General features: G+C 38.4%; 1 protein-coding gene across 1 annotated transcript; it reads right to left on the bottom strand.

Annotated features, from left to right (window-relative positions):
• Window positions 1–3398: 3398 nt before the first annotated feature.
• C2H6orf62 (chromosome 2 C6orf62 homolog) lies at window positions 3399–11249 on the bottom strand. Its single transcript, XM_062569901.1, has 5 exons — window positions 8997–11249; window positions 7111–7287; window positions 6357–6479; window positions 5276–5410; window positions 3399–4679 (listed from the first exon to the last, which is right to left on the bottom strand). The coding sequence occupies exons 1-5, from the start codon at window positions 9123–9125 to the stop codon at window positions 4554–4556; spliced, it is 690 nt and encodes a 229-aa protein (XP_062425885.1). The 5' UTR covers window positions 9126–11249; the 3' UTR covers window positions 3399–4553.

Raw genomic sequence — 11249 nt, 5'->3', positions numbered from 1 at the left:
GGAAAAGTTAAACACCAAGCAAACACAAAACACCCAACTCCTATGTAGTATAGCAGAGAAAAAGCTAAGAGAATCTTGGTTTATAGTGGACAGCCTCCTACATCTTGAGCCTTTTCACTCACGATCATGTTAAAATCCTACAGCAACATGGAAGTACCGAATAGGCGTGGAAGACGCATATAAGCTGCGACCTTGCTCTCAAAAAACAGTATAGCATCAGGTAGCATAGGTGCAAACGAAGACCAGACCTATACAAAGACAAGTCCATTTCTCATGCTAATAATACTATAGAACAAGTGCTGGCTTTACGATTTGGCAAAGTGTGGTTTGTATATAAAGATCACTAAAATGAAAAAGCAGATTTGCAGCACAAAAAGTACCTCTAAAATAAGTGCTTTAATAATAGACCAATAATAAATAACACAGTAGTCTCAAGCCATTGAGAAAAACCAAGCATGCTAGTTAATTCTTCCCCTTCTTGTAACATACCATTAAAGCCCTTTTCTCATTCCATGCATTCCAGAAAATTTTCCTGGAATCTGTAGGCTTATACAGGTTCTGATCTTCACACTTCCACAGTCACAAAGCTGAAAATGAGAGAAGCATTTCCAGGTCAACTGAAAAAAAGGCATTAGCAATTAACTTAAACTCATACCACACGTCTACCTGCTTAGTATACATAGTCTGTTCTTCACTTGGGCAACTTTGGTGCTAGTATCAGGAGTCTGTATATAACCTTAAATGAATCCTGTACAGTGCACTGGAATAATCTCACAGTTCAAGCGCAAAAAAAATAACGTGACCATGTTTAGTGTTCAACTCCAGAGATCTAGACTTAACAGGACAAAGTCCATTAACTGGAAGTAGCCTAGTGACTCAGCATGTGACAAGTCTAAGAGAGGATAGTGCACTCTTGGCAGCAAAACAGAAATAGGCAGGGAAGGAAGTAGGTCTGAAAAGCACACTAAAGAGCATGTAAAAAGAACAGGAAGTTATGGCACTTGTATCAGGTCTTAGTTTTAAGTAACTTTAAAACGAACGCATTATGCCTTACTAAAACAGGCTAGCAAGGACATTATATTCTTTGAAAGACGCAACATTTTGAATGACTGTCTGAGCAAAGTGCTGTACACCTGAATGTCATGAAGTGCAGTAATTAGTGTAAATCATAATACACAGAAACTCAACATAACTTAGTATCCAAGTCAGTGCATCACCACCAGGTACAATGAATAGTCCAAAGGGATACAAATCTGCACAAGAAGATTCTAGTTTGTGCAGTAGGGTTGGGGAGGAATAAAACAGGTTTGACAATACTTCTGCTTACACCATTTGCTGCAATATGTCAACAGTACAAAATAATCTGGTCTTTCACAAGGATACTCAGAGTACTACCTACCTGTAGTGATGACTAAGCCCCTGCTTGTTTATATTTTCTGCTCAAAAGTACAAATCAAACAGGTCTTTTTGAAGATTTTTTTTTTCCCAAGGAAAAAAGTGTAGAAAATTTAAACTGAGAAAACTACAAGCTTTGTTTTCCATAGGCTTAATATTTTGCTATGCAGAAATCAACCTGTAGCAGAGATAAGTAGCTTGAGCTAGACTGTTCAATGTTCAAACTTTGGTTCTGGTTTCATTAACAGATTTTTGAAAAGAAATGATAAGTAACCCAAATATGTTTCTAGTGCCTGACATATACAATAACTGCGGCATTAAGTGATAACAAGCTAACTTTGGAGAATAAATTTATGGTTTCTTTTTAAGAGATGTGACAATTAAAATGCATCAACTGCAAACTAGCTATAGACCTACTGCAACTCTTTTCCATTGGGCAAATTTTAGACCATCAGTTCTGTTGATCTTCCTATAGAGTACTTGTAGCAAGTAGTACTTGTGCAGCTGAAGCAGCCTGAAAAGCAAAGGAAAGCTTATATAACCATGTATAGACTAGACACTGACATTTAAGACACTTCTTTTCATCTAGTAAGCACCTAACATGTCTTCCTTCAGACAGCTCATTTAGAGGCAAAAAGTTTCACAGGGCCAGCACTGTCTGCTTCATTCTGCTGCCTCCACATAACAAATCTTCAAGCAATAACCTGGAAGAACTCCTACATTCAGGTGAAGTATTGATCGTATTCCAATGCTTCAGCTAGAAGCTCAATTGAGAGATAGCAGGACAATTTCAAATTCTACGTTTTTCCCCTAAGGTCTTCCTGTTTGAGAAAGAGAAATGCCTCTCAAAGACGCCAAATAATTAAAGAACAAACTCCTACATGCTCCAGAATTCTCATGCTCCAGAATTCTCATGCTCCAAAGCCTGCTTCCTTTTTATCTTTTTGACAACTTGTACAGTACAGATACCTATCAACTCAATCTGATAGAACAGCAAAAGCATAACATTTGCCAGCTGTGTAGAACAGACCACACTTAAAATTTGTATTATGTAACTATGATCTTATCCCAAGAAAGTACCTTATTTAACTCTGGCAACACTGTCACATAGAACAGACTTGCAACTTGTATGTTTTATACCTCCCATATAAAACCAAAAAAGCAATGAAATTCAACACGCTGTTCCTTGTAATACAGAAAATTCTAAGTTAAGGATCTGGCCATGGCTGGCAGTTAAAAAGGACTGTACACATTCAGTGGGCCAGCATCTTGAGGTTTCTTTCAAAAGAAATATCATAAAGAAGAAAACCAATAGTTCCTGCATTAGGGAATCGTCTGTTTTGTTAACCAAGGTAACTACTGCCATACTCTCAACTTCTATGAGATAATGACCAAAAAAAAAAATTTTCTGAAGAAACACAGGAGTTGCACTTAGGAAGTAAAATTCAAACTAATGAAACGTGACTGTTCAAGACCCTACGAAACCTGCTGCAAACCACATGCTGACATTTGTTACTGTTTCATACAGGCCATTAAGAGGAAAATTTATTTTAAGCTGAGAAATTGATCTTTTAAGCCCTATCAGCAGGAATGATAATTTCCAAATCTTCTGTACAGTGGCATTTTCAAAATGTTGCCCTAAAATGTCATGTAACAGGAGTAGCAACACTTTCTTTGTAAGTTAAGGCATGTATTAATGTAATGTTGCAGCTTTCAGGTCATGTTTTTCTAGTATGCTCCAGCTGAACCTGTAGGACTTTATGATCAAAGAATTGGAAATATCTATGTATCTACTAATATAGTAGTATGTCATTAATTCAACAGCTAATTTTCAAAACATGCATTTTTCCCAAAATAACAGGAGACTACCCTTGTCCCTAATCTTTGTCAATCTTAGTATTGTTCCTCAAGCTGTACATATTCAGTGCTTGAAATGGGTAACACTGTCAAAAGATAGGTTATCAGTAAAATTCAATTCATAGGATTTCCATAAATAAGCCCAGTCATCTTTCACCTAATTTATTTAAGTTCCAATTTTTTCCAAATCCAAACAAAAGCTAAATACAAGCTTTAAACAGGTAAGCACTAGTTTTATCCAAAGGGAGCAGGCTTATACAGTTTTACTCCAGTAAAGTACTCAACCCTTAAGCAAAGCCTTCTTTGTCATCAAAACTATACAGTAGTCTTCCTTTTAGCATTGCACAATCTTAAAATGTTCTCTCAGAACCAACTTTTGACACTCCAAACACTATTTTACATTGTTTTATAATGTCTATTCCAAAAGAAAAAACCTCAATGGGTTTTTCTTAAGAAATGTTTTAGAAACCAGTATTTCCTGCACAGTTCACCAGCAAGTTTACAAGTCTCAACTCTCGAGAAAAAATAATCCTCTACCAATATTGTTTCTGCAGCTAATATTTTACTTTATTTTTAGCTGCTTTAGCGACTTCAGACTCCAGGTCTGCCTCATCTGTATAAGCGTATCCAACTCAAAAGAATACTATCATACAGTTATACAGCAACTTGGGGAAAGAGATCAAAAACTGAAAGTGCCAGTAAACTTAAACATGGCCCAGCAAAATAAAAAAAGGCAAAATATGCCTACACATTAAATGAGATGCATTTTTTTTTAAGATTTCTTTCCCACATTTACTTCCTATTGTAATAGCCACTTTTCTGTTCATTAAAATGAATCCGAGAGTGCTCTTTGATACAATCATTAACAGCAAAGCTAAGGCTTTTATACCCGTTACATTCACTCCTCACCCTCCAAATACTGATGTTTTAACATTACTGATGGTAGGGGGCATGACCAGCACAAATGGGAACACCACCACAAATGATCACCTTGTGCTTTCAGATACATTTGTTTCAGTGTACAGTCCCTTCATTTCACATTTTAGTCAGATGCTGATGCTGTGCAGAAGTGTGCAGAGCATCCTCTCTTTCACAAGGTCCATGCAGAAAACATCTAAAAAAATTTAAAAGTTCTGAGATACAAATGATAAAAAAAATAATCCAGGATGATCAAGTTTCACAATGTATAGTGTTCTGAACATGAGTCCATTTTCTTCTAAATCCTGAAAGAATAAAGTGGTGAGGAAAGTGAAAATTCACTGCTGCATTCTGTGATCTTCCCCATTTTGCTGGCCAGTACCTTACTCTGGCAAGTAAGGACGGAGGTGATCCTCTATGGTACCAACCGTCCAGTGAGTGAGCTGCTCCTGTGGCAGGTACAGGCAGATGCTGCATAACTTGAAGATTGTAGCTTTGTTTTTTGGAGTCTAAAGGCAGAAAAGAAAAAAGCTATTAAACATGAAAGTTCACATGAGCTTAATATGCACAACAGTACCCCCAGAAGACCCAGCCTAATTACCAGCTTGCTACTGCTGCAGTGGAGGCAGGAGATGGAAGGACACACTTTTGAAAGCCTTTTTTCACATGCACAAATAACCTGAAGATAACCTGCATCTTGAACCTCAAGATAAGCCTGCAATATTTAATGACTAAATTATTTTAATCATTTTGCTGTTAACTCTTCCCTTGCATAATTTCTGTAGTATCACATACATTAAGCCAAACAACTTTGTTTTTCCAAAACATTTAAATTGTTTTAACACAAACACATGAAACTGATTCTATGGGGCAACACATCTGTGGCCCATAGCTTTTTTATTGCATGTCTGAATCCTATTTATAGCATGTTTCCTCTGAAACTACTAAAATGCAAGCATGAATGCATTATCATTTTTTCTACTTAAATATTTTGCAATAAATCACTAATATTCCTGAGAAAAGTCATTTTATGATTAAAACACACTTCTTTAAAATAACTCACATTGTGGGCAGTAAGAGAAAAAGTAATACAGAATAAGCTTACCTGCAAGTGCTGTCGGTCAATGAAGAGAAACACTGACTGGTTAGGGTTGTTGACAACAATTCCAGTCTTGTCCTTTCGGCTCAGAACATGCAGAAACTGTTTTTCATAGTCACCATGATGAAATTCAAACTTGGCCTGCATTGTGTAGGGGAAGGAAACTCAGTTTTTATTAGTCTAAAACTCACATTTAAACAACTATTCTCCTTTAATCTGGAATTTTATAACTTTTGTTTCTTTTCTCATCCTTGAAAAACTGGGGACAGCAGTTACAACTATGTATTTAAGTGTTAGCACAAACAACTTAAAGGATTCCCCTAAACTGGCATTAACCACAGCAATGTCCTATTAACAAATCAAAGGTGCAACCCTAACTGACTATACAAAAACAGATTTAGCTTGTTCTGGCAGAACATCTTCGTTCAAGTATATTTTTTCCAATAATTTGCTATTATTGCAGTATCAGCACAGAAAACAATGCATGTAATTTGCTCAAGAATCTGAATGTACACAGCTAAAGCCAGCTGCTGAAAAATATGTCTGAAATTTATTTCAAGACAAAAATTATAATGTAAAAATTCCATCCAACCCTGCTCCTTTTCCCTAAAAAAGGAACAAAACAAAAAAACAAAAAAACAATTCGAGATATTCACAGAACCTTCAGGACATTACCACATTTAGACAAAGACCTGATTGTGCTGAGAACGGCTGTGTCTAATCAACTTCTACAATTACTAACATTGTATATATTTGTATGTATGCATATAAAAAAAGTATATATTGACAAATAAAAATATGTAATTTCAAAAGGTCTTTCATACACTTAGGTTTTGACAGTGCTAGTACCACAGTGCATACTGATAGGAAGCAGAATTATAAATAAAATTTTGCCTTATAAATAAAACCAGCCAGCTTATTTTCTAATATTCACAAAACCCACATACCTCAACAACAACCACTTACTGGTTATGAAGAGTACTTCCTTTCCCCACCCCCCAGACATGTTACTTATTGAAGACCAAAAAAACCCCCATATTATATACATATATACATATATATATTAAATATACACACACACTCCTACCTGAACAGGCCTAAAGGGTTCATCAGATCCCTTCCACCGTGAAAACAGGAGACAGACTATCTTCTCAATATCATTACGAGGCCAAAGAATGAAGTCCATCTCCTGGGTACAGCCGATAACATCCTGTAAGCAGTAGAGTTAACTTCTGTACTTACACTCCCTCCAGACACAGATAAGGAGATTATGTATACAGGCACATAATTCAAAAGCGGTATTTATTATAACTTATTACGTTTATGTAATTTTCCATTTGTATTACTCCTAGCTCAACTAAAATCTTTTGTAGCCAATTAATAGAAATCCCAACTTTAAGGAAAAAGTATCATTCCTAGCAAAACGTATTTACCTTCTAATATTCACACAAAACCACACAATTATATAGCAAGAGTCATGGCAAGAATTAACATGTGCCTATTTGAAAGAGAGTGCGAGCGTGTGCAAGAGTGCGCACACAAGAGAGCGAGAGAGAGCGCGCACAAGAGAGCACACACATGAGTGAGTGCAGGCCAGCAAGATCATTCCTAAAACATAATTGAATGAGACAGATTTAAAGTAAATGAAAATTTCCAAACAGATGTGCTGTATGACTCTTCAAACTATACTTCAAACACATGCCTTCGGACTTCTAGTGCAACAGAAGAATTGGAAAGAACAGATTAGCTAAATTGAAAGAACAGATTAGCTAAGTTTCATAAGAAAAAGCATGTGTTCAGAACTCGGACCAAAATTCAGCAAGTATAAATAATAATTTTACCCTGCGCATAGACTGGTAGCGGGGTGCATGAAGCTGTACTACATCCTTCTGCAGAAGCTCTAAGGAACTTTCCAAAGAATAGCTGGAATCCCGCACGCCTTTCAGGATATTTTCTTCATAATTATTGGTCATGACTGGTATCACCTCAGACACTTCAAAAAGCGCTGACTTTTTCTTCTAAACAAACAACAAGAAAAAGTTACATTAAAATTACAATCCTTTCTAGGTATAAACTTGAAGTTTATTCCAGCATTTCTAGTTTTCTGTTACCATTCACGCATAACACACACATTACATAAATTAAGACTCCGACAAATCACAGGAAGTTACACACAAAACAGCTAAAGTTGAACTAAGTGAGGCCAGACATATTCTGTTTTTAAAAAACTGAAATTCATAATTTGTTGAAATCTTCATTTGTTATATAACTTTTACACCTCTATGAATATTTCAGCAGCTCTCAAGAATGGGCAAAATATTGTTATAGGGAAAATGTAAGAATTTTTTGTAAATGTGAAATGCCATAGTTTGCCTGCTACTAACAGCTTTCTTACAGTTTAAGAAGCCTTTATCTATTAAGAACTACGTGACATAAGGTGTATTTTATTGAAAAAAAATCTAGAAACCCACTAAGCCATAATATGCATAACAAACGTTTACTGATCAAGCTTGGCTGAGCTTAACTCCTGCTTTAAGCAAACAGGCACTGGATGGACATCCTCACAGTTCACTTAGATACAAGCAAATTTCAGCATGTTTAAAATAGACATTGGCAATGAATTTATACAAAGCAACCAGAAATTCTTATCACTGCTTAAGCCTTCATATTTCTTTGAAAATGGTAGCATTTGCTTTGTTATCCATGAAGTCAATAGAAGAAAAGAATAAACTATACTATAAACACAAGAAAATTAATCCAATAGTCTATCATTTTATGAGAGAATAACTAGAGATTATGATATCCCACTAGATTCAGCTCTGTTAGCATTAGAACTGACGAATCAGATCAAACCAAATTTAAAAATGCAAGGAAACACTTAAACTAAAAGTGTTAAAAGAACAGTCTTCATTAAAAAACATGCAACTATCACACTGAAAATGCAAAAGCTACATGTTCAAGTGAATTAAGCAAGTTCAAAGCTCATTTACATGCATTTCAATATATATTCTGTTGCCATTTGCTTTTATCTTCACTTGCTCATCTATTCAGTACATCTTGTTTACACCAACTTCTCCTCACTTTCTGTAGACAGAAACAAGCTTAGCATTTTAAGTTAGACTCAGAAATATAAACAGGTTCTCCACTTCAGCCCAGATACAGTATCCAGTGGTACTACTCAATGCAGACAAGTAAATTAAGACTTCCTCTTATCTTCCCCCTCCCTTCTCAAATGGAGTGGCAGGTTGATATATGCTTACATGCTTGGGTCATTTCAATATTACATTTTGTGACTCCTCCCTTCAACTGCCTGCATGCCCCTTCTGCTTTAACGAGATAAATGCAGTAACTTTAGCAATCATTACAGTCAGTTCTCCTTTCTCAGTTCAACTGTTTCAGAAAATACAGTTACATGACTCAAGTCCCGACTGAGCTTAATGAAATACAATATTAATTTAGATAAATATTTATCCAACACAGAAGTTACCAAATAATCTTTTAATTGAGGTATCTGCATCCTCTGTTACAAAACTACAAATATTCAAAAAAAAGAAAGCCAAAATGATGATGAACATGTAAACTAGGCGAATGTTACAGTAATAAGAAAATAATAAAAATTAAACTTACTAAGCATCAATCACATGCTGAACTTTGTCCAGCACAATTAACATGCAACTAGCATTGCAACATACAACACAGTAAGAGAAAAATACTAAAGGCAAGTTACCTTGTCCTTGAATACAAAGGCAATGTACATCTTGAAGTCAAACTGGTCAGCTAAAGATTCTTTTTTCTTTCTAAGCTGAGCACGAAGTCTGTTCAGAGCTTGTTTCTTCCGGGAGTTTGGGTCCCCCATTTTGTAATACAGGTGATACTAAAGCCTTTGGAAACTGTCACTAAACTATGGGCACTTTTTCGTAAGACTCAAGTACAACAGAAACAAGTCATTTTATTCCTGCTAATACGATTGAATAGATAAAACGCGAGTGTAACCCAAAAACGCACCTCAGGCAATATTTCATGAGAATGTCGTATTAGAGGGGTCAAGAAACAAAATAAGTAATTGTCCAGCCATGGCTGGACAAGAATAGGTTTTACAATAAACCAAGAAATGAAAAACAACTAAGAATTTTGAAGAAAACACATTTGTGCGAACAGTTTAGCTGCAGGAATAAGTGGGTGAGAATAAAAAAACCCCAAATATTATCACAATTTATGTGTACAATAAAAAGCAACTGGCACGAGCCCAATCCATGGGGGGGGGGGTTATTTTTGCTCTGCTTACCAAAAAAAAAAAAAGAAAAAGAAAAAAGAAAAAAAAAGCTGAAATTACAAATTGCGTTTTACCCCAGCCAGATTCATGACTCTACTGATTATTATTCTCAAATTTCCACTATTGCTATGTTGCCCGTCTTTTTTTTTTCCCCTTTAGAATTATTACACTTGGTGGACAACAGAGAAAAGAGTGCAAAGGAGGAGTGCACATCCTGGGAGGTATAAGATTTCTCTGCCAACAACAAAATCAACTACAGACAACACAGTGCTGGTTTGCAGGGGAGCAAAGAGGAAGAACAGCAGAGTCATTTCTAACTTCATCCTGCTCATCATCAGGCACATCACTGCCCTAAGGCTATTGCTGCCTAAGACAAGAGGGAACATGATGGCCATAGATGAGGGTGGGCAGGGGTTAAAGGGACAGTATTATCTCACTTAGAGATTAAAAATCCGAATCAATCCCCCCAAACCCGGACTCCTTACCAGTGTGAGAGCCCTACATTCCCCAACAGCTCACACGCTCCCTGGGCTGCTGATCCCCCGGGGATCCTTCTCTCTCTGCTGCTGCTGCTGTTGCGCTCCACAGCGAGCACGGTTAGCGGGTTAGCCGAGGCTGTGCATGGCCAATCCTTTTTCGCTTCTCCTTAGGCCTCTTTCTACGCAGGACGGCAGAGGCGGCAGCGGGCAGCCTGTGCCCAGGGCAGCAGGACACCCACAGTAGCACGGCGATCCCTCTCTCACTTCATGGTCACGACTTGGGAAACATGGAGAGTTTTGCTTCTATTTTTCTTGCAAAACACGTTTTTGGTGTCAAAATTTTTGCAAGTTTTTTTTTTTAACTGCAAATCTAAGTTGCAATTTTAAACCTGCAAACACCCTCCCCCCAAAAAGCACATCCCCAATTATCAGGTTATTTTCTTCCTCTCTCCAGACATTTTCCCTCCCCCAGGTTTTGACTACTTGGGGTTAAAAGTTGTTAGGTTAGCAAATTTGTCGGACCAGATTAAGAAGAGAGGAAAAAATATTTCCCCTCTCCTCTCTTTATAAAAAGAAAGGAAAACAAAAACAAAAAAGGAACCCCTCCCCAAATTCCCCCCTACTTAAGCAAGAGACTGAGAGACTCAGACAAGAGACCGAGACCGTGGCTTGCTCGCTACCCGCAGCCGGCGGGCGCAGGAGGAGCAGTGGAGGCGACGGCGCTGCTAGCAGCACGGAGAGGAGCCATGTCAAGATAAAGCCACGAAGCCGCGGAGCCCCCCCATCCCTGCTGTAGTGGACACGGTGACCGGGCCGCCCGCTCTGCCGCTGCTCAGCCCCAGCCTGGTCCCCATAGTCTAGCTCAGCGCCCCGGTGCCGGGGAGTGGGGAAATGGTGGCGAAGAGAGGAAGAGGAGAAGCAAGAAGAGGCGACGGCGGCAGCAGCGGAGGGAGGAGGAGACGGCGGCGGGTCCCTGCGCTAGTGGCTCCTACGGAGGACGGCGGGCATAAAGATCCCGGAGCGGCAGAGGACGGGCACTGCCGGGAGGAGGGTGAAGGCGGCTGGGGGGAGCCTCTCTCCGCCCAGGAGGTCCTGAGAGCTCCTCGAAGGCGACGGCAGGAACGGGCGGAGGCGCCTCGGTCTGTGCCTGTATCTCGGCTCGGGGCACAGGAGCGAGCGCAGAAAGGGCGGCGCGGCCAGAACCAACAACCCAAAATGGCAGCGCCTG

Source organism: Rhea pennata, chromosome 2 (genome assembly GCF_028389875.1).
Source record: "Rhea pennata isolate bPtePen1 chromosome 2, bPtePen1.pri, whole genome shotgun sequence".
In the NCBI taxonomy this organism is placed as follows: domain Eukaryota; kingdom Metazoa; phylum Chordata; class Aves; order Rheiformes; family Rheidae; genus Rhea; species Rhea pennata.
The sequence above is the reverse complement of the archived record's forward strand: the minus strand, read 5'-3'. Positions and strand labels throughout refer to the sequence as shown.

Bases quoted from the DNA above. Each gene is read 5' to 3' on its own strand.
- C2H6orf62 (XM_062569901.1), bottom strand. From the start codon at position 9,125: ATGGGGGACCCAAACTCCCGGAAGAAACAAGCTCTGAACAGACTTCGT. The intron at 6,480-7,110 runs GTAAAATTATTA...TACTGCTTACAG, and splicing joins GCTACCAGTCTATGCGCAGG to GATGTTATCGGCTGTACCCA. The intron at 5,411-6,356 runs GTAGGAGTGTGT...TACACAATGCAG, and splicing joins AACCCTTTAGGCCTGTTCAG to GCCAAGTTTGAATTTCATCA.